This window comes from Podarcis pityusensis, assembly GCF_964106645.2.
Source record: "Podarcis pityusensis genome assembly, chromosome: 11".
Taxonomy (NCBI): domain Eukaryota; kingdom Metazoa; phylum Chordata; class Lepidosauria; order Squamata; family Lacertidae; genus Podarcis; species Podarcis pityusensis.
In genome coordinates, this window is record NC_138036.1 from 17,435,834 (window position 1) to 17,459,300 (window position 23,467).

At 44.9% G+C, this 23,467-nt stretch overlaps 2 protein-coding genes across 3 annotated transcripts in view; one reads left to right on the forward strand and one right to left on the reverse strand.

Annotated features, from left to right (window-relative positions):
• The window catches only part of NUP155 (nucleoporin 155), a 35,631-nt gene extending 28,354 nt beyond the window's left edge, over positions 1 to 7,277 (reverse strand). Inside the window, exons 1-5 of one of the 2 annotated variants that reach the window (XM_080972291.1) lie at positions 7,038 to 7,271; positions 3,100 to 3,237; positions 1,477 to 1,573; positions 1,231 to 1,301; positions 743 to 835 (exon numbers count right to left, since the gene is read on the reverse strand). In XM_080972291.1, coding sequence (XP_080828417.1) covers positions 743 to 835; positions 1,231 to 1,301; positions 1,477 to 1,573; positions 3,100 to 3,237; positions 7,038 to 7,176 — 538 coding nt within the window. In that variant the 5' untranslated portion in view covers positions 7,177 to 7,271. Of the gene's footprint in view, positions 1 to 742; positions 836 to 1,230; positions 1,302 to 1,476; positions 1,574 to 3,099; positions 3,238 to 7,037 lie in introns of both variants that reach the window. The other variant, XM_080972292.1, reaches the window with a different exon arrangement.
• Positions 7,278 to 8,286: 1,009 nt separating this feature from the next.
• Positions 8,287 to 23,467, forward strand: part of WDR70 (WD repeat domain 70) — a 119,433-nt gene continuing 104,252 nt past the window's right edge. The window contains exons 1-5 of the mRNA XM_080972700.1: positions 8,287 to 8,410; positions 8,501 to 8,563; positions 11,488 to 11,571; positions 13,526 to 13,634; positions 19,297 to 19,474. Of these exons, the coding sequence (XP_080828826.1) occupies positions 8,386 to 8,410; positions 8,501 to 8,563; positions 11,488 to 11,571; positions 13,526 to 13,634; positions 19,297 to 19,474 (459 nt within the window). The 5' untranslated portion in view covers positions 8,287 to 8,385. The remainder of the gene's footprint in view (positions 8,411 to 8,500; positions 8,564 to 11,487; positions 11,572 to 13,525; positions 13,635 to 19,296; positions 19,475 to 23,467) is intronic.

Sequence of the window (23,467 nt, forward strand, 5' to 3'; positions counted from 1 at the left end):
TATGTGTGTTTTAACACAGAGACTTATCTCAGCCTAAAACTTATTTACTCCTAGGCTCCATCTACACTAAGAGTTTAAAGCCGTAACATACCACTTTAAACAGTCATAGTTTCTTCCAAGGCATGTTGGGAACTGCATTTTGTTAAAGGTGCTGAGAGTTGCTAGAACAGGCTTCCTCAACCTCGGCCCTCCAGATGGTTTTGGCCTACAACTCCCATGATCCCTAGCTAGCAGGACCAGTGGTCAGGGATGGTGGAAATTGTAGTCTCAAATCATCTGGAGGGCCGAGGTTGAGGAAGCCTGCGCTAAAAGATCCCTCTTCCATTCACAGGACTACATTTCCCAGAGTTCCCCGGGAAGAGGGCTTGATTGAGAAACCACTCTGGAAATTGCAGCTCTGTGAGAGGAATAGGGGTCTCATAACTCTCTACTTCCTTAACAAATTACATTTTCCATGATACTTTAAAGTGGCATGATACTGTTTTATATGTATAGTTCAGGTGGGGCCTCTAAAAGCTTAATCGGACATTATTTCATTCTACTGCCACCGAACAGCCTCATTCCCTCAGCTCCACCAACGATGAAATTGGTTGTGTCTAGCCAGGCACTTGTGTTGGTAAGGCAGCGAGCTGAATCTAAGAGGAGCCAGTTGCATTAAACAGTCACCAGCTGGTAGCAGCAAGTTCCTCCAAATTTCTTTCCCTATCTCTTCATGAAAGCAAGCATGCGAATACACAATTACCTCCTTGCAAGGTTGCATAGCTTAGTCCTAGAATGACTATATCCACAGGAGTAGCCAAAACGAGCAGGTGCCGTATATGTGGTTGAAAGACTCCTGTGAGTAAAGAAAGCAGGAAGACAACTTGTCAATATAAGGGGGGGAAACCACCTCTAAATAACATGCTACTTGTCACAATCAAGATCTAGGAGAGTGAAGAGGCATATGCACTAATTCCTGTCAGTCAGGAAATATCATTTCAAGCCTTTTAACTGCTATTTTCCCAATCCTACAGTAATTTTAGCAATGCAACCTCAAAAATAGAAGGTATATTTATGCAACATTTATCTTTGGGGTAATTATGTGCACTGCATGATAATATTCAAAAGGCCCAGTATGTAAGATAGTTTCTAATACAGAACAGACACCAACAAAGCAAACAAATGAAAGCTTATTCTCAGGATAAAGCTAAAATGATTTTTCCCAAGTGTATTTTGTCCACAGCCTATTACCTGCTTTTGGTTTCACCAGTCCCACAGCAAGGATGGTTTCACTAAGGCCATCAAAATAAGCGAGGTCCCCACTGCAATGAACAGAAAAGGTTACATGAAAACATTGAGTACTTAATATCTCAAAGAGTGAATGAAATTGTTAAAAGCACCAATCCGTTACTTACACAAACCTTTTCTTCCTATTAACCAATATTGAGATTACCATACCCAAAAACTTCCTAGACATAAATTATTTATCTTACATACCCATCTTCGTACTGCCACATAAAAATGTCACTGTCAATGGTCAGCCAGGCCCTGCTAATTTCAGGAAACACTCCCATCATACAATTGCATTGCATATCTGAAGTATCCAGATTTAAGGATAAAATGCACCAAGGCAAGACATGCAATTCTGCATTACGTTAAGTTTGCAATTAGGGAAGAGGAGGGGAGGATCGGGATAAGTGTAGAATTCCACAGCTCAGTATTATAAATGTAAAGTCACAACATACATAGCAATTATTTTATTACACAAATGCTCAGTTGATAAGACTCCAGAATCTTGATTTGTATGAACTTAAAAGAACATTCATGTCTCTCCACAGAGAAAGAATGAATTTATTTCAAGCTAGGAGATAGTATGACCAGGAGCCTTGATTTCTTTTTTACAATGTTTCATTTACATTTAGCAATCAAGGGATGGATAGAGAGAATGTCAAACAGAATAAATGGAGGTTCTTTTACATGACACTAAGCAGTCTGAAGTACAGTCATACTTCTAGTTGCATTAGGTTCATGTTGCGGATTTTCGGGTTGCGAACACGGCAAACCCAGAAGTGTTCTGCATGCTTCGCACATGTGCACTCTGCGCAGGAGCGCTCTACTGCGTCACACGCAGAAGCGGCACTCTACTTACAGACTTTTCGGGGTGCGAATGGCACTCCGGAATGGATCGCAACCGTAAGTGGAGGTACTACTGTAGTACCAAGCATTTTTTATTGTTGTTTAAACTTTAAAGCACTGAAATAATTAAATTCCAAGCAATAAAATTAAGTTTCAACAGCAGAATGCCATACTGATTATTATGCAAATGTTTCCTAATAATCATTTGTGTGCACAAAAGCCTTGTTCTATACCGTTTCTATCATTTCTTTCACCATGCCTGGAAGCCCCAGCACAGTACAGATCACAGATGGGGAATCTGTGGCCTTTCAATATGTTGCTGAAGCACAATTCCCATCACTCCTGGCTGTTGGCCATGGTGGCTGGGGTTGACAGGAGCTTGAATCCAACTATAATGGAAAGGCCACAGCTTCACCACTTCTGCCATAAATGAAAGGCTGAGAATGGATGGAGGGCAAAGTGTGAAAAGCCAACACCTTTGGAGCAAGAGGCTGGCTGCCATCCACTCTTTACTGCTCGAGTCCCTCACCATGCTGTGCTTCTTGGTCTGCTGCTACTGCAACCTCTTTTGATGCTGAAGGGGGAAAAGGGACTGGAAACTAAAAATTGGGGTTCTTCAAAAAAGAGACTACTTTAGGCCACATATCCAATGATCATTTAACTGCTATAACTGTACTAGTGTCTAGGCAGCAGCAACTACCTGTAGTAGAATCGGAGACAACAGCAGAGGTGTAATGGTGAGTGAAATAAAGTAGAAGGGGCGCCCAATTCCCAGCTGGGCACAAGTAGCTATGAGGAAGAGAAAAGGGAGAAAGATGGGTGGGGGAGAAGAAAACAGCAACCAACAAGAGATGATCCTATCAGATGGGGAGAAGGCTGGAATGAATAGGGATTAGCCAGCAGCCTAAAGCCCATCCTTTAGCCCCCCTGGCCTTCATCTCGCAAGATTTAATGTGCCTTTCACTTGTGTTATAATTAGGATACGTCCAAATTGCTCAACCAGTTCAGGGGGCAGAGGAACTCTCCGAATTGAACTTATTTCTGGAAGATTGGGAATTGAAAGAAAGCCAGGTCCTTGTAATGGATAATCCATATCTGACATCCCAGAAACAGTGGGGCTACCTGCAAATGTGAAAAAGTAAAATAATTAGAAGTAATAGAAACAAAATGCTTGGATATTTTCACTTTAACTGAGTATTTTCTTTAACCCCTAGAGACTTATTTTTTTTCTCAGTATATGAAAAGCAAGTGCTTTTCTCTTTAAACCTAGGAATCAATTAATGCTCATACATCCATGAATTTTAAAAAATTAAAGTAACCTTGCAAGATATACTAGTAATAGCCACCAGTCTCATAAACTGTTAAGATAAATTAATTGACATGTGAAATTGCAGATCACAATATAAACTCAGGATACACAAAGTGATCTAGTTTTGCTTGTTAACACTACAAATATTTGGTTTACAAATGAGTCATTAGTTCCAAAAGCATTGGCAACTATTTCAAATGTATTAGTAAGTGTTTGAAGTCCGAGGGGGGCGGGGGAGGGAATCTGAGCACTAGAAACATGAATTCTAGAGAGTACTGCTCAACTAATGTATGTGAACCTAAAGGCTAAGTCTTCTGGGAGCAAGGGAAAGGGAAGCTAAGTGCTGGCAAGTACTGTACTTAACCATAAGAAATACCTTAAGAAAATCAAGGGCTGTTAAACAAGGGCTGTTTGGAGTGAAACCATTTCCAGTACAGAAGTCCTACTATATTTGCATAGCTTTAACATACTATTTTAAAGTTGCTTGATAGAGATTCAATGCTAGTTATTGCCTTCAAAGAAACCAGCGAATGATTATAATGTATGCTTGTTTCTATTTGTTATCATCAAGCATGAATGCCTATTGTAAGCTTTATATTTGTTTTATCAATTCTGTTTAGCCTGGAAGGAACAGGTAAGGCTGGCTCAAAATACACCTGATCTTAACTGAAAAAACTGAAAGATTTTTGCATACTGAATTTTATTGCCCTAAGATTAGTCTTATAAAAGGAATGCATCAGAAGATGGCAGTTGAATAACATATGGTACGGCAACATAATGGTTTATTGTATATACTGTAAGTGGAATATCGGGGAATGAAGGGAAGCAGATTTTTGTAGAATTTTAAGCTATTAAAGACAAAGCACCTGTCCCCAAAATAACCTAGTAATGAGACCATTACTGTACATTCATATGTGTATAACCAGTATAGAACAAATGTACCTGGTAGTAGCACTATAACATTTCGTGTGAACCCCAGCTTGCAAGAAGTACAAAATGATTAGCACTAGACATTAGAGATTAACCAGATTATTGCCAGCATAATGAATTAAAATAGCAGCAAGTAAAACATAGCAACAAAGGATTCCATCAATACAAAGCTAAGTGGACTAAATACTGTATATATTAAAATCTGCTAAAAAGCCACCAATGAAGAGGCCAGGATGTGGGGCCAACAATGAAAGGGACCTGTCCTTGGTACCCATCAATCTATGTTCTTGGTGGTAGAAAAGAGAGTAGTGCCTATGAGGCTAATCTCAGGGCCTGGGCAAGTTCACACAGGTGCAGGTGGCCCTCCAAGTTACATGGCCGCAAACCTTTCACGGCTTTAAAAGTCACTACCTGAAGTTTGAACTCTAAAGCATATTACTATAGCCCTTTCTAGAGAATCGGTAGTCTAGTTTGTGTAACAGACCCCGTTCTATTTGTTCAAATAAACCAGTTCTCCATTTACAATACAAAGGTGGTGAAGGGCTTTACTGGCTATATACAACATTACTAACAACATTTCCATCATGCCTGGGCTAATATCCAGATACCCAGAGAGTCGCAGGATGGAGCAGAAGGCCCCACCACCTTCATTTAGGCCCAATTCTTCAGAAAGAATCAGAGCCACAGTTAAGTCTTACTTTGGAAGTGGTGATGAAACTGATTTGCAGTGCTTTTACCATTGCTGTTATGACAGTATTCTACTACTGCATAGGTGCCAGGCAAAAACGTTCTTCTTCAACCAGGCCTTGGGCTGGTTAACATTCTATGTCCTTTTAAATGTGTTTGTGGGAGGGAGTGCTATAAGTCTGTTTTGGTTTTGTTCTTGTTTTTATTGTGTATGTTGTGTTTTTATGTTGTGAACCTCGCTGAGTTCTTCAGATGATGAGCAGTATACAATTTAAAAAATAATATTTTAACTTTTTTTAAATGTTACTATTACTTACTGAATTTGTTGGCCACTTTATCTAGCACAAGGAAACGCAAAGCGACTTACAAATGCTGCAAGCCTCCATTGGTATTTGTCCATCTCGAAGGGAGCAGCTAACAAATTCCCTCACTAAACAGGTGATTCAGCAAAGTCATGAACCTTTTTCTGCCTCCCCACTTCCAGCTATTTTCTGAAGACTGGAGAAGAGACCTTCTTAAGAATATTAAGGGGGTGGGCAGGGGAAGAACTAGACCACGTGAAAAATGAACATAATATTCAAGCTGCAGTTCATTCATGTTCAGGTTTGTACTGTATTCTTGTTATTAAAAAAACACATTGCTGCGCCCATAACCTAGGTTTAGGGTGCCATTTAGCTCCTAGCTTTCATGGCTGGGAAACCCAGCCAGATGGGCGGAGTATTATTATTATTATTATTATTAATAATAATGGTACAGTGGTACCTTGGTTCTCAAACGCCTTGGTACTCAAACAACTTGGAACCTGAACACTGCAAACCTGGAAGTATTCTGGTTCGCAAACTTTTTTCGGAAGCTGAACGTGCTGTTTTGAGTGCCACACTTCCGTTTTGAGTGTTACTCTGAGATCTGCCTGTTTTTGCAATTTATTTTACGTTTTTGCGGCTCTTTTTGTTTTGTTTTTGTGACTGTGTGGAACCCAGTTCATCTAATGATTGACTGATTGTGTGACGGCAGTACATTGTTTATTGCTTTCATTTTATGGATCAACGGTCTCATTAGATAGTAAAAATTCATGTTAGATTGCTGTTTTAGGGGTTGTTTTTAAAAGTCTGGAACGGATCGATCCATTTTGCATTACAGTGAACGCTCAGGTTGCAAATGTGATCCGTGCGGGATGCACGTTTGCAACCCACGGTGGCATGGCTGTGGGTTGCGATTTGGCACTTCTGAGCATGTGCAAAGCATGATTTAGCACTTCCGTGCATGCGCGGCCGCCGAAAACTGGAAGTACCCGTTCCAGTACTTTCCGTAACCTGAAAAAGAGCCTGGGGTTGCTGATCAGAAGGTCAGCGGTTCGAATCCCCGTGACGGGGTGAGCTCCCGTTCCTCGGTCCCTGCTCCTGCCAACCTAGCAGTTTGAAAGCACATCAAAGTGCAAGTAGATAAATAGGTACTGCTCCGGTGGGAAGGTAAACGGCATTTCCGTGTGCTGCTCTGGTTCGCCAGAAGTGGCTTAGTCATGCTGGCCACATGACCCGGAAGCTGTACATCCGCTCCCTCGGCCAATAAAGAGGGATGAGCGCCGCAACCCCAGAGTCGGCCACGACTGGACCTAATGGTCTGGGGTCCCTTTACCTTTACCTTGTAACCTGAAAAAATGCAACCTGAAGCGTCTGTAACCTGAGGTATGACTGCCTTGGTTTTGGAACGCTTTGATTTTGGAACGGGTTAAGTTTGAGAACCAAGGTACCACTGTACAAGTACCTCAGTTCCTAACCCTGGGCTACAGTTCCCGCCAGCCCTGCAACTTCTGGGGGGGGAACCAGGGAGTGTGGGGTGAAGTGGGTGGGTGGAAGCATGGCATTGAGGCTGGCAGCGCACACGGGAGACCGTAAAGGGGGGGGGACGAGGGCAGAAAATATGAGAGAGAGAGAGAGAGAGAGAGACCCTCCCCCCCCGCCCGGGAGCCTTTCCCGCCCGCTCACGCGCGGCTTACTGGGCGCCGGCACCGCCAGCAGCTCGGAGAGGTCCGGGTAGCAGCGGTCTTCTTGGATCTGCCGGTCGATGATGCGCCCCGCATTCTCCAGCGCCTCCTGCAAGGCCGGAGTGGCCGCCGGGCTGAGAGCGACCGGCATGGCGAGGCCGAGGTGGAGAAGGCGGCGGCGGCGACGTCGTCGAACCCAAGCCGAGCTTCCTTCTCCCCCTCAGAAGTCGAAGCAAGGCCAGGACTGCGCTCCGTCGCGCCCGCGCGCCCAATCCCGGCATCCACCGCGCGGCCGCGGGAGACACGAAGACGGGACCCGTAGAGATAGGAAGAAAAGGGTTAGAGTCATCCTCGTACGTACACTTCCGGGCTTCTGATATGGTGTGGGGTTTTTTTTGTTTTTGTTTTTTTGGTGCGGTGGGGAATCTCTCTCACTCGTGAGAAAGCGACCGTAGAGAAATAAGTAGTCTGAGTAAAATTAACGCGAGGAAACGATTTCGTTTATTCAGGAGAAAATATACAGTAACTGATTTCAGTGAGGCTTAGTTTTTACAGCCCCATTCATATCCATGTGTTCATTCAGAAATCCCGTGAAAGCGTGGCATTACTGCATAGGATTGCATACACGACAGGTGTTGGACTTGACGTGGTCTTTCCGGTGTTCTTTCCCCCCCCCCCCCAGTCTATGCTGCGGTTTTTAAATTTGATGTAACGCCCTGAGCCCTTGGGTAGGCTAAAACAAATGTAGATTTATTTAGTTTTTGAATTTCAGCGAGGCTCGCTGCCAAATAAATGCGCATCACTGAATAACGTTGCAGGCATGAAGCGCGATCCTATGCCCACTCACAAGTAAATCCTGGGTAAGCCTCACTGAATAGGGTTGCAGCCTCACTCAAATAGGGTTGCAGCCTTGTGTGTGGTGGACTGCTAACAAAAGAATACTTTTATTTTAGGAAAGGGGGTCTTGCGTGCGGGGTAAATAGTTATTTGTTCTACTGTTATTCGACGTTACGTATTGCTTTCGCCACCTTTTGCAGTAAGAGTTACAGACCCAAAAATGACAAATACCTGCACAGCTGAATACATTTTTCTTATTCTTGATACTACCCTCGAAAATAAATAAACAAATGCAAACGAAATATACCAGGGTTGTAACCCTGAAACTGAAACTAAGCAGTAGTTCGATTATCAACCCCGCAAGTCTTGGGCATAGTTATTTCTCCCTCCGACCACCAGGGGTCTCACTCTGATAGCCATCGAGCGGAAGTGGCTTCCTCTCGCTCAGCAGCCACTTCCTGCTGGTCGGGCAACTTACCTGTGTTGTGGTTCCTGGAGAAGGGAAGTGCGGGTTGCTCTCGGGATGGAGCAGGTGGGAGCAGAGAACGGTGAGTAGCGAGCCCGGCCAGGCTTCCCTTGGAGGATCTGCCGGTCTTGGGTAGGAGGAGGAAGCACTGAGCGCTCTTCTTTCTTCGCAGATGCCGAGCCGGTGGCAGGACCCGACCCGGAGCTGGCAGCTACGATGGGCTTCTCAGGCTTCGGTGAGTGAGAGGCTTTCCTTGAGGCAGACCTTTGCATGCAGAGGGTCCCAGGTTCAGTCTAGTTATCATCATCATTTATATCCGTGATTCCCAACGTGGGGCACACGCCCCACAAAAGGGGCAATTCGAGAATGAGTTATTGACAGTTAATGGTCCTTTAAGCTTCCTCCAATGGCACGTGGGTGGCGCTGTGGGTTAAACCACAGAGCCTAGGACTTGCCAATCAGAAGGTCAGCGGTTCAAATCCCCGCGACGGGGTGAGCTCCCGTTGCTCGGTCCCTGCTCCTGCCAACCTAGCAGTTTGAAAGCATGTCAAAGTGCAAGTGGATAAATAGGTACCTCTCTGGTGGGTAGGTAAACGGCGTTTCCGTGCGCTGCTTTGCTTCGCCAGAAGCGGCTTAGTCATGCTGGCCACATGACCCAGAAGCTGTACGCTGGCTCCCTCGGCCAGTAAAGCGAGATGAGCGCCGCAACCCCAGAGTCGGTCACGACTGGACCTAATGGTCAGGGGTCCCTTTACCTTTAAGCTTCGTCCACGTAAATAGTTCACTTTTTGAATAATAAGAATTATATGTCACAGGATGGGGCATCTTCATCATTCTGCCCAAACACGGGTCCAGTGCCAAGGGCCTTCTGGCGGTTCCCTCACTGCGAGAAGCCAAGTTACAGGGAACCAGGCAGAGGGCCTTCTCGGTTGTGGCACCCACCCTGTGGAACGCCCTCCCATCAGAGGTCAAGGAAATAAACAACTTCCAGACTTTTAGAAGACATCTGAAGGCAGCCCTGTTTAGGGAAGCTTTTAATGTTTAATAGATTATTGTATTTTAATATTCTGTTGGTAGCCGCCAAGAGTGCCTAGGGAAACCCAGCCAGATGGGCGGGGTATAAATAATAAATTATTATTATATCAGGATTTTAGAGATGCTTAGGTGGGGCATGGCCAAAAAAGGGTTGGGAACCACTGATTTATATACTGCACCTCCCTTCGTATGTGGATCACAGGGTGCTTTACAGTATGAAAATGCAGTCGGGTCAGGGTGCAGTTACGTTTAGGAGTATCCCCTGGAGAGCCACTGCCTGTTAGCGAGGGAAATACTGAGGTAGGGCAGTAAGGCAGTTTCCTACGTTTCTCCCACATCTATATGGGTCTACAACACTGAAGTTTCAATTCTGCACAAGGCACTTGGAGGGTGGTGCAAGATTTCAGACATGCAGATGTCACCAGCTGTGTACTGTCACCGCCTCCCTTTTGCCGTGGGTCAACATCTTGCCCCTGATCTTGTGCTGCACTTCAGAGAAGTCCAAAAATGTTGCTGAATTGCCTGTGGAATGCTGCACAGTGTCAGCATTTGAACGCTTGGCCTTATCTTAATGTGAGAGTGTGTCTCTCGAAGGTGGTGGACTCCACTTCATTGGAGGATTTTAAGCAGAGGTTGGATGGCCATCTGCCAGGGATCCTTTAGAGATGATTCCTGCATTGCAGGAGGCTGGACCCTACAATTCTATGATTTTATGACCTGTAGTTGTACTGAACTACAGAATGTTTCTAAAGCTTATTCCACAGTAGAGTGTTCCACCTCTCAGTTTGTGCTGGAGCAGGTGTTGGCCAATTATATATATACACAGTGGTGCCTTGCAAGACGAAATTAATTCGTTCTGCGAGTTTTTTCGTCTTGCGAGTTTTTTCGTCTTGCGAAGCACGGTTTCCATTTTTTCAAAAAAGTCTTCAAAAACCTCAAAAAAGGCTACCACACAGCGTGCTATGAGTTGCTCCTCGAAGTCAAGTCGCAACTGCACCTCTTCAAGCAATGCACCCTGTATTACTGTAACGGTTTTAAGAAAAAGGAAACAAACTTGCAAGACGTTTCCGTCTTGCGAAGCAAGCCCATAGGGAAATTCGTCTCGCGAAGCAACTCAAAAAACCAAAAACTCTTTCGTCTTGCGAGTTTTTCGTCTTGCGAGGTACCACTGTGTGTGTATATATATATATATATATATATATATATATATATATATATATACATACTGTTTCTCCTGGCCCTTCTTCCCAGAATGTTCTTCTGCTTCCTCTGAATGTTCCTCTTATATCTGTGGCCACAACAAATAAAACTGACAGTTGTATATACAGTGTGCGCATGTACATTTTCTCTAATCTATGTGCCACGTTGGAGACAATGGTGGGAGCTGCTCAGTTAAGGTGGGGGGGGGGCATTTTACTTTATGGACGTTTCGAGGTATAAGGAACCCCTAGAACAGGATTAGGAGGCATATGGAGGGGTGAGAAGTGGGGAAATGGCCTGTTGCATGAGCAGGCTAGTTCCATGCACATATACAGTGGTATCTCGGGTTAAGAACTTAATTCGTTCCAGAGATCCGTTCTTAACCTGAAACTGTTCTTAACCTGAAGCACCACTTTAGCTAATGGGGCCTCCCGCTGCTGCCGTGCTGCCGGAGCACGATTTCTGTTCTCATCCTGAAGCAAAGTTCTTAACCAGAGGTACTATTTCTGGGTTAGCGGAGTCTGTAACCTGAAGCGTCTGTAACCCGAGGTACCACTGTACTTAACTTAACACTAGGTTCAATTCCACCCAATATGTTTGATCATTAAAATACTATTGCAAAAGTGTAGTAAGCTTATACACAGCTTATAATGCCCTCTATACACAGCTTGTAGACTTTTGGGAGACATCTGGTTGGAAACAAGATGTTGGACTAGATGGCACTTTGGTCTTGTCCAACAGGACTCTTGTGTACTTAAGAGTAAGTTTTTGCATACAAATGTTTTATCGTGTCAAGGCATTCAGTTCTCACTGATTTTCATGCTTTCATTTGTATTTTTATAAATTTCTCAGGAATACTCCCCCCCTTTCATGTAAGCTAAACACTTAGGAAATCAGTTCCTTATTTTTTCCCTCATCACTTAGGAAAGAAAGCTCGAACATTTGACTTCAATGCAATGTTTGAACAAACTCGAAGAACTGCTGTGGAAAGAAGTAGGAAGATCCTGGGTGAGAGAGGCTGTTTCATATCAAGGGTTTGATTTGCTCTTCATTTGATTTATAATTCAGAGTACTTTCTGGCAGTTTTTCTTAAATGTTAATAGCTTTGTTAATAGCTCACAACATAAGGCAATTTAAAATGGTTTGGAGGGTGACTGAATAAAAATGGTACGGTAAACATTGAATGAGTAAAAATTGCACGGTAAACATTATTTATTTATTCACTACCCACCTTTCACCTTAACGTCTCAGGGCAGCTTACAACATTAAAACACAACATTAAAATCATTTTAAAATAGCTTAAAAAACAACAACAGCACAGACCAAAGCAATCCACACCTCGCCACAAATAAATGTTCCAAAAAGGCGTCTGTAAAGTAATACTTTTTATAGGCAGCTTTGTGCTAAGTGCCTACTTCTTAAAGAGGTGCTGCAAAGTTAAAAGGAATGGGAGGTAGTTTCTTTGGGACAGTGCCTGGGAGTTAGAGGGACTTTGGTTCCTGGGTCCTGGAACTTTTCTCCTCTGCCTCCAGCTGCACCAAGCTGTCAGTGGAAATCTTTGGGAAAAGATCTAGCAGCATATTCTTTTAGCTGTTGGCAGAGGCCAGAGTATCTCAATTGCACTCATTTTTGTGAGCCCAGCATAAAAGTACATCAAGCCCATGCTCACAGCTGCTTACCTTTCTCCTTTTACAGACAGTAGTCTCAGGGCTTTAGGATGAGATTTTTGTTTCAGTGGGGAAACAATGTAGTGAGAAAAGGGTTAAGCTCCAGACTGAGCTCCCCTCCACACTTTCTGTGGCTGTTTTATGTAAAAGAATGGGCAGTTGGACGCATCTCTTCAACCACATGCTTAACAGAAGAGTGTATTTTTTAAAAGGGGGGTAGTAACCATTTCCTCAGTCTCCCCTGGCTCTAGCTACCAGAAAGGAGCTGAAATGAAAACATCCTAAAAGGTGCAAAATCTTTGGCAAGTTCCCCAGTTAAGGAATAGACTAAATAACTTGACATTTTTGATTTTCCAGGCAAACTTAAAGCCTCTCAGTTCTCTGGAGAGGTTGGTTGTACTATAGCCTGGTTCTGAAAATGAAAGGTAGCTGATTTACCGTATTTTTCGCTCTATAAGACGCACCAGACCACAAGACGCACCTAGTTTTTGGAGGAGGAAAACAAGAAAAAAAATATTATGAATCTCAGACGCTAGAACAGCAAGAGGGATCGCTACGCAGTGAAAGCAGCAATCCCTCTTGCTGTTCTGGCTTCTGGGATAGCTGCGCAGCCTGCATTCGCTCCATAAGACGCACACACATTTCCCCTTACTTTTTAGGAGGGAAAAAGTGAGTCTTATAGAGCAAAAAATATGGTAATTCATAGACTTTCTAAGTAGAAAATCTCTTCAAAAGGTAGGAGAGAGATACCAAACTATGGCATACCACTAGTACATCTCACTTGTATAAATTGACTTTCCTTCCCTTCCCCCTGCAGCAGTTCATCAGCCCCCTCTGAAATGGATGAGGGAATGGACAGATGACTTCGGGGGGAGGGGAGGAATGGGAGGTCCTATTACATCTGTTATGATGTTGGATCTTGCCCAGAAACTTGAAAGGCTCTGTTTTCTTTTCCTGTGAAGCTTACCTTTACGGGCAGGGGTGGGCAACCTGTGGCCCTCCAATGTTGTTAAAAATCTCCTTTAAGCCATACCCACCATGGCCAATGACCAGGGATGATGGGAGATGAAGTCCAGCAACATCTGGAGGGCCAAAGGTTTGCCATCACTGCCTTATATCAGCAGATACCATGAAAACTAGGACATGTTAGTCTATGACTGTTTGATCTTCAGTGTTAAAGGTTGTTGTTTTTTTTTAAAAAATGATTTGAATTATCAACATTCCAGACATCTTAAAACCCAAATGAAGGCTTCAGAGCTGGCACCAAATTTCTCCTTTGTGCTTTATTTATTCAGAAGAGCGAGAGAAAAAGGCAGCTGAAAAAGAAGAAGAACTTGAAAGCCGGTGTGAAGGTATTGATTCTTCAGCCGCATCCTTACGCCCAGTGGTGAAAACATCTTCTAAGTAAGTAGATATAATAGAAACATTTGACTCTATATCTCTTTTGTGGTAGAATGAGAGGCACTTTTCATGCAAGATGGCACCGCACTGTAAACCATATTACTTAACAACCAATGTTTGGAGTTAGCTGACACACTTTTCAAGAACAGTTTGGTTTGATTTTCCAGTGTTTCTTATGCCTGGATGTTCTCTGAGCAGGCAGCAATAGCTGTTGCCAGCAGTGATAGAAAAAGGTTGTAGTCTTTATGCGCACTTACTAGGAAATAAACTCCAATAAGTGCAAATGTCAACAGTGCAAACCTATGCATGGTCAAAGCTTTGCTTTAGCATTTAAAGCCATGAGCAGCTTGAATCCAGGTTATCTAAGGGACCACCTCACCCAATACAGTGGTACCTCGGGTGTGATGGGACGATGAGCTGCTTGTGTGTAAAATCCTAGTCCCTCAGAGTTTGGTCAATTTTGCAAACCTCTGTCTGTAACGGAGCCCCTTAAACATGGCTCCGTCAGTCGCTGGCAGATTCCGACAGTGGTTGCTTTCGGAATCGCTTCCAACATAAAAGCTCCTTAACGGAAACACGTCTTCTGGACTCTCTGCGTGACAGTTTCCGGCGAGGAGTGGGTGTCCCTACAGGAGGTCCTGAAACCTCCCCACTGTTTTCGCTGGAAGTGTCTCTGAGCCATCCCTCCAGCTCCCTTTCCCTCAGCTCAGCTCCTCTCCCCCTACTGGTTCCCTCTTCAGCTGCTGAGTCTCTCCCAACCTGTGTGAGCCCTTTCACTTCCCTTCCTTCCGATGGCAGTTCCCTGACATCCACCTCCCCTCCAGGGCCCCCTTCATCCCCTCTCGCCCCCTCCTCTACGGGCGGTGAGGAGGCAAAACCCCGGAATGAACTTCCTTCATCTTCCGATGTCCCGAACACTTCTCTCCACCTGTTGCGGTTCCTGGTCTCGAAGTACTCCTCCTCCTCAGAGTCCATCTCCCCTTCCCCTTCCGATTCCGAGAATCCTTCCAACTCCTCCTCCTCATCGGTGGTCCCAAAGTATTCCCTCCGGAACCTCTCCACAGGCTGAGGTTTCCTTGGGAACCTTTGATGGAACGTTTCTATCAATACCTCGTCATTGATATCTTCTGCCATTACCCAAGTGTTTTCTGACTCCGGTTCTCCTTCCCACGCTACCAAATACTCCACCTGATCCCCCTTCCATCTGGCGTCGAGGATTTCTGCCACATGGCTGCTGCATTCCCTTTCTTCTATGACCGGTCCCCGAGTGGCCATCCCTTCTCGTCCCCCTTCATACGGTGACAGTAACGACCTGTGAAATACTGGGTGCAGTTTCATGTGGTTGGGTAACCGGAGCCTGAAAGCCACTGGGTTGACCTGTTGAATGACCTCAAAGGGACCCAATCTCCTGGGTCTTAATTTCTTACAACCTCCTTTGAACGGCAACCCTTGGGTTGACAGCCACACCCTATCTCCCACCCTTATGGTTTCACCTTCCCTTCGGTTCTTGTCTGCCTGCCTCTTGTATTCTTCCTTCGCCCTTTCTAAGTTGAGTTGGAGCTGACGATGGATTGCTTCCATTTCTTCTACAAAATGCTCGGCTGCCGGGACACCCCATCTCTCCCCTTCTCCCCCTGGGAAAGCCCTGGGATGACACCCATAATTAGCCAAGAAGGGGCTCATCCCTGTGGACACATTCTCGGCATTGTTGTAGGCAAATTCCGCCAGCGCCAACTTTTCTACCCAGTCATTCTCTCTGTCATTGACATAACACCTCAGGTATTGCTGGAGGACCCCGTTTGCTCTTTCCGCCTGCCCGTTGGTTTCAGGGTGCCGGGCAGTCGAAAAGTTGACCTCCACCTGCAGTAAGCTCATGAGCTTCCTCCAGAACCTGGAAGTAAATTGTTTTCCTCGGTCTGAGACCACCCTCAATGGCACCCCGTGCAACCTAAAAATGTGTTCTACAAATAACTTCGCTGTCTCTTCCGCCGTGACTGCATGCGAGCAGGCTACAAAGTGGCACATCTTTGTTAGTAGGTCTACCACCACCATGATGGCTGTTTTCCCCTTGGACTTCGGCAGATCAGTCATAAAATCTATCGACACTGCCTCCCAAGGTCGTTCTGGGGTTGGTAAGGGTTCTAATAGCCCCGCCGGTGCCCGCCTCTCCCCTTTGGCTCGCTGGCATTGCTCACACCCTCTTACATACTCCCGTACATCTTCCCTCACCTTAGGCCACCAAAATTCCCTGGTGACCAACCACATGGTTTTGTGTTGTCCAAAATGCCCCGCCGTGGGGCTGTCGTGCAACTGCTTGAGTACCCTCCCCCTTAAGTCTCCTTCAGGGATATACAGTGCCCCTTTGTAATACAAAGCTCCATTTCTTTCCTCGAAACCCCCTGGTTCCTCTCCCTCACCCCTAAGACCTCTGAGCTTATTCTGGGCGTATTCATCATTCTCTGTTTCCTCTACCAGTTCTCTTTGTCCCACCAATGCCGCCCCACACACCCAGCGGTCCTCTGGAATGACATGTCTCTCTTCGGGTGCTCCCTCCCCCTCCAAATATTCAGGTTTGCGTGAGAGAGCGTCCGCCCTAATGTTCTCTGGGCCTGGCACGTAACAAATCTCAAAGTTAAATTTGGAGAACTCCTGGGCCCATCTCACTTGCCGTTGGTTGAGCACTCGTGCCGTCCTCCAATACTCTAGGTTCTTGTGGTCAGTGCACACTTGCACCTTATGTTGTGCGCCAATTAGCAGGTGCCTCCATCTCCGGAACGCCTCATGAATGGCTAGTAGTTCTCGGTCATACACCGTGTAGTTCCTCTCGGATTTGTTCAGCTTTCGCGAAAAAAAGGCACACGGTCTCCACTCTGACTCCTCCTTCCCTGGCTGCAGAAGCACCGCCCCAATAGCTCTGTCTGATGCGTCAGTTTCCACTCTCATCGGTTTTTTGAAAATCCACATGCAGGAGTTGTTGTTCCGAGGCGAAGGCCCTTTTTAGTTCCTCAAATGCTCGCTCCGCCTCCTCAGTCCAAACGAACTTCTTCTTACTGCTGAGACAGTCCTTTAGGACGTCACTATTCGCTGCCATCAGGGGTCTAACCCAGTCTCTCGCCCCCTTTTCAAGATGCCCAATCACGAAAGCCACTCGTGATTCCTCGTCAGGGAATTCATCAAACTGCAGATTGAGGGCATATTGCATCTCTGTCCGAAAGCCATGATAGTCTTTGGGCTCCCCCCCAAACTTCTGCACCAATCCTGGTACCTTTCTGACGAGCTGGGTGTCTTTCCCCTTTTTGTCTGCATCCTGAGCCCTCCTCTCCTCAAGCCTCGCCGTCTGCAGCGCTAGCTGGACCTCCAACACCCGGTACCTTTCTTCCAGGCTTGGACCCGCTCCAGCTCCTGCTTCTCCGGTTCCGGCTGGGTTGCTCATGATGCCTTCTCCTGCACAAGCTGCTCACGAAGACTGTCGGAATGCTGTGATGGGACGATGAGCTGCTTGTGTGTAAAATCCTAGTCCCTCAGAGTTTGGTCAATTTTGCAAACCTCTGTCTGTAACGGAGCCCCTTAAACATGGCTCCGTCAGTCGCTGGCAGATTCCGACAGTGGTTGCTTTCGGAATCGCTTCCAACATAAAAGCTCCTTAACGGAAACACGTCTTCTGGACTCTCTGCGTGACAGTTTCCGGCGAGGAGTGGGTGTCCCTACAGGAGGTCCTGAAACCTCCCCACTGTTTTCGCTGGAAGTGTCTCTGAGCCATCCCTCCAGCTCCCTTTCCCTCAGCTCAGCTCCTCTCCCCCTACTGGTTCCCTCTTCAGCTGCTGAGTCTCTCCCAACCTGTGTGAGCCCTTTCACTTCCCTTCCTTCCGATGGCAGTTCCCTGACATCGGGTTAGGTACTTAATTCGTTCCGGAGGTCTGTTCTTAACCTGCAACTGTTCTTAACCTGAAGCACCACTTTAGCTAATGGGGCCTGCTGCTGCGCCGCTGGAGCACGATTTCTGTTCTCATCCTGAAGCAGAGTTCTTAACCTGAGGTAATATTTCTGGGTTAGCGGAGTCTGTAACCTGAAGCGTATGTAACCTGAAGTGTATGTAACCCAAGGTACCACTGTATATGCCTGTCTGACAGCTGAATTTCTCAGATAGGGCATTGCTAAGAGTACCACATGCTGGCACTGTTCTCCTTTTTGCTGAAAAGAAGCTCTTTTCCCACATTTGCGCCATTTTGGTTTATACAGTGGTACCTCTGGATGCGAACGGGATCTGTTCCGGAGCCCCGTTCACATCCTGAAGCGAATGCGCGTGACATCATTTTGAGCGTCAGAGCATGCGCGAGCGGCGCAACCTGGAAGTAACGTGTTCTGTTACTTCCGGGTCACCGCGGAGCATAACCTGAAAACACTCAACCTGAAGCGACTTCAACCCGAGGTATGACTGTACTTTGCTACTCGCAGGATTGAGGCCAGGGGCTCCTGCCACAGAGGCAGAAGGAGATGATCACACATCTTGCGAGAAGGGTCAAAGCTCAGTGGTAGAGCACCTGCTTTGCATGCAGAAGGTCCCAGGTTCAATCCCCAGCATCTCCAGGTAGGGCTGAGAAACATTTCCTGCCTGAAACCCTGGAGAGGCACTGCTAGTTAGTGTTGACCAGTGTTCTTCAACTTTCATTGCTCACATGATGTTGGACTGCAGTTCCCACCATCCTCAGCCATCTTAAGCAGGGGTCAGCAAACTTCTTCAGCAGGGGGCCGGTCCACTGTCCCTCAGACCTTGTGGGGGGCCGGACTGTATTTTGAAAAAAAATAATGAATGAATTCCTATGCCCCACAAATCACCCAGAGATGCATTTTAAATAAAAGGACACATTCTACTCATGTAAAAACATGCTGATTCCCTGACCGTCCGTGGAATGGATTTAGAAGGCGATTGGGCTGGATCCACCCTTAGTTTGCCTACCCATGATCTTAAGGTTAGTAAAGGTAAAGGGACCCCTGACCATTAGGTCCAGTCGTGACCGACTCTGGGGTTGCGGCGCTCATCTGACTTAGCTTCCGCGTCATGTGGCCAGCATGACTAAGCCGCTTCTGGCGAACCAGAGCAGCGCATGGAAACGCCGTTTACCTTCCCACCTATTTATCTACTCGCACTTTGACGTGCTTTCGAACTGCTAGGTTGGCAGGAGCAGGGACCAAGCAACGGGAGCTCACCCCATCGCGGGGATTCGAACCGCCAACCTTCTGATCAGCAAGTCCTAGGCTCTGTGGTTTAACCCACAGTGCCACCCGCGTCCCTGATCTTAAGGTTAGCTAGCCACTTAAGGTTAAAGAACACTGGTCTACACAAACTGGCAGTGGCTCTCCAGGGTTTCATACAGGATATCTAACAACATCTGGGGACCCAAAGTTGAAGAATATTGGTATAGACAATACTGAGCTTCATAGAAAAATGCTCTGATTCCATTTAAGGCAGTTCCCTACATTCCTATCTTTCTCACCCACCCTGCACTGGCTGCCAGATACGGTGTCCTCCATTCACCAATCTGTGGCACCATGTAGGCAAATGTTTCAGGAGGAAAAGCGTAGTCTGGGGACTTCAGCAATGAGCACACAGAGGCATGTGTCATGAAAAAGACCCCTGCCACATCTCATATTTTGGTTCACCTAGGGATTCATCTGGTAGTGAAAGTGACGACAGCTCAGATGAAGAACCAATTGGCCCCCCTTTGCCACTCCAAGGGTCAGTGGAAGATTCCGATGATGAACTCATTGGCCCTCCGCTGCCTCCTGGATATAAGGGCAGTGATGAGGAGGATGACGAGGACAACATCCTGGAAGAAGATGAGGTCAGTTTTTATTCTCTTGGCGTTTCTGCTGTGTCGTCTTCTGTTTTCGTGTTGATTGCTTGCACTTTGCAAAGGAGATAATCACCTGGGAATTGTAAAGGTAAAGGGACCCCTGACCATTAGGTCCAGTCATGGCCGACTCTGGGGTTGCGGCGCTCATCTCGCTTTATTGGCCGAGGGAGCCGGCGTACAGCTTCCGGGTCATGTGGCCAGCATGACTAAGCCTCTTCTGGCAAACCAGAGCAGCGCACGGAAACGCCGTTTACCTTCCCGCCGGAGTGGTACCTATTTATCTACTTGCACTTTGATGTGCTTTTGAACTGCTAGATTGGCAGGAGCAGGGACCGAGCAACGTGAGCTCACCCCATTGTGGGGATTCGAACCACCGACCTTCTGATCGGCAAGTCCTTCTTACTAAACTTATGGAAATTGAGACTGTTGGGAGTCAGCTCCTGCCAGCATGATCAGTGGTCAGGGTTGATGGGAGTTGTAGTTCAGGAACATATGGCAGGCCACAGGTTCCCCTCCCTGCTCTAGGTGGTGCTGTTGATCTATTTTGGGATGTAGGAGTTCACCACAGTTTCATATTGCAAAGTTTCTCAAACTGTTAATTGTTTGTGGTTCTTGTTTTGGACTCTTAATTTGTTCCCTTTTATTTCCATGTAGTGGTTCATATGGATGTTTCTTTAGGACATCCATAGTATTGTTATGCTTGCTTCAAGAAATAATTCAAGAAGTGTTTGCTTCTTTGAAGACCAATGGTTTTACATGTTAGGTAGATTTATACTAGCTGCTCACTGTTAGGTGATCACATTTGAAAGAAAGGAAGTTTTGCTTCTTATCTTTGGAAAAGCAGGTTTCCGCTTGTTGAGCATTATTTTAATACGGTTTGATCCTCAGTTGAAGGGACATTAAACGTAAAAGAATTTGTTAGTTTTGCAGCTGTTCTCTAATATTTTAACACACATATATTGTTTATAGGTGGATTCAACTGATTTCCTTTTCCTTTATTTCTCCCTCTCCTGGATTGTAATTCATTGAACATTCTCACATGAACAGAATTTTTGAGCGCTCTTTAAGATATGGGTAAATGTCTGCAGTCATCATTCACAGCTGTATAAAGTAATATGTGCACCTTTTAAAAAAAGGAATACAAAAACCTTATAAGCGAAAAGTAACATGTTCAACTTCCTTTCACAAATCATACCAAATTGCTTTCCCCAAAGGAGCACAGCAGTCATAAAGTTAAGATTCATTTTTTAAACATCACTTTTATGAGGCTGTTACTTGATTGAATCATATGTAAACCTTTCAATTTAACCCCCGACGGGTATTCTGAGTGACAATTTTGAATGTTAGTGCTATTTAACATTTTTGCTACATTTTTGGAAATACCATTTGTGAAGATTTATTGATGGTATGTTGTTTTACTGTGTAGGTATTACGGGGGGGGGGAAATGTTTTAATGCAATGAAGCCTTAAAGGGATAGCCATTCATTTACTGTATTTTTAATACTTGAAAGTAGTTGTGCATAATCTGATGCAAAACTTATGTCAGTGTTTGATGCAACATGGTTTAATTGCTGTTCCTTTTGCACGAAAAAGGAACTAAATGGCTTGAAAGCCACGGTTTTTAGTTATTTCGCTTTTCTTTTCTTTTTAAAGTCACTGATAACACTTAAAAAAGATTTTTATCCCTGTAACCAGTGCTTTTTTCTTTTTAAAAAAATGTTTAGGGATACTCTCATTTTCCTATTCATATTGAAATACTGCCCCTCAATGAGGCCAAACTTAGATTCGCAAAATGTTTAGGGGTATGCGTACCCCTGTATCACTCTAGACAAAAAAGCACTAAACAGTCACTAAACTAAACAGTAACAGTCACTAAACTATTTTCTTCATTTTTGCTTTGGGCTAACAAATTAGTTTCATAACCTTTGCATGGAGTGTTTTCAGTTTTTCTGTGCTCAAATATGGGAAATGTGCCGTAATTGGTACGAAAGATGAAGGCTGTGGCTGTCATTTGGTAGTGATGTGGGCAGGAGTTAGTGGGACAGGCTGGCTATGTGGGTAAAGAGCAGCAGGTCTTTTGGCTCAAGATGCAAGGATGCTCACTTATTTATTTTTTGTTCTTTTTTTTAAAAAAAGATGTCTGTATTTCCATGTTAGAAGTGTAGGTGGCTTTCTATCTGTCTATCTAAAACCATGGCATAAAACATAGAAAGAGAGACTGACAAACACATCAAGTATAATAAGGCAGGGAGATTTTAAATTAGTAGATTGGCAAAGAAGAAAGATCTTATGCAGGTTTTATTCTTCCCTAGATTCAGTTGAAAGATTTATTATTACTATTATTGCAGAATATCATCAACATTAATCTCCATGAGAACAAGGTTGAATGGTTTGTCATTCAACATTTTTCTTTCCATCTCCAAAACAGATTCAGATCGACCCATGTTGTCATTGCAGTTGTCTCATCTATATGATTTTTGTCAGGAGTTTAGTGGAAAAGGAATTCTACGTCTGTTTACAATCAGCTGTGCCGTTTTGACCCTACAATAATCAGATCAATTCCTGTTTTCTGTTGTTCAGAAAAAATGCACTTTCTTATTGTAAGGTTGGCACGCAAATGCGTTTCAGGCTGCCTCTTTCTGAGGAGTTTTGCTCCTCATTCAGTAGGTTAGTTTGCAATAAGTTGCTTGTAGCATTGGGGCTGGGTGCTAGGGTTGGTTCTACAGCTCTAAACAACTACTATTAAGAACGATATCAGTTTCACTTTGTTCATTATTATTAGTGTTAAAACTGTAATGCATGCAAAATTATTTTACCCAAAGTGTTATTTTAAGTACCCACATAGCTGACTTGCACAAAAATGCACAATGCGGTGGAATGTGTATCCTAGGTGTGATTTTTACATATGCATTTCATTGAAGATACTGCTGAGAGATTGAAAGAAGCATTGAGGACAAAGCTGGCGTTTGTCCAGGGTGGCATTTGCTGTGGCTTTGAAGTTGAATAAACCTGCAATCATTTATAGATTGAAAACATGTTACTCTGGGAATGTGGAGAGATTTGGAAATAGGACTTACTTGAGTGGAACACTAAGATTTTCACTGAACAGGAAAGTGATGGTGGTGAACAGGACATAACAGGAAGATTGTTTGGTAGTACTCCGGGTTGTACCTCAGAGAGGGTACAAAACCAAGGAGAAGCCTAGGAAGGAAAGCAGCTCTTCCTAGACTGTAGAAGATGTTCAAGGAGGGTAGACTAGAAGCTACCTTCAGCCTGATGCTGTGGGGCTCAAGGGCAGATTCCTAGCCATCTTGCAGTCCATATTCCTTCTCTTCTCCAAGTGAGGTTCAAGCACTTTATCATTTCAGCAGAAGAAAGGCCATGTTGGATCAGGCCAAAGGTCCATCTAGTCCAGTATCCTGTTCCCACAGTGGCCAACCAGATACCCATGCAGGACATGAGTGCCATAGCAGTCTCCCCACTTGTGCTCCCCAACAGCTGGTACTCAGAGGCATACCTCATCCAGCTGTTGATGAAAAACATGGCCATCATGGATGGTAACCCTTGATAGAATTATATTCCATGAATCTATCTAATCCATATATTTTTTAAGCAATCCAAGTTGGTGGCCATCACTTGTAGGAGCAAGTTCCAGAGTTTTAGCTATGTTAACTTTTGTCTGCCCTGAATATTTCAACATTCAGCTTACTTGGATATCTGAATTCTAGTAAAATGAGAGCAGGAGAAAAATTTAACACTATTCACTTTGTTCATTCCATGCACAATCTTATACACTTCTATCATTATATCCCTCCTTACTTCCCCCCCCCCTAAATTCATATGTTCCACATAGAGGGAGTTGCTCCAGCCCCTTGATCATTCTGGTTGTCCTTTTCTGAACCTTTTCCAGCTCCACAACATCCTTTGGGAGGTGAGGCAACTAGAACTGGGATTCTTGAATAACACAGTCTAGGGCAGTCT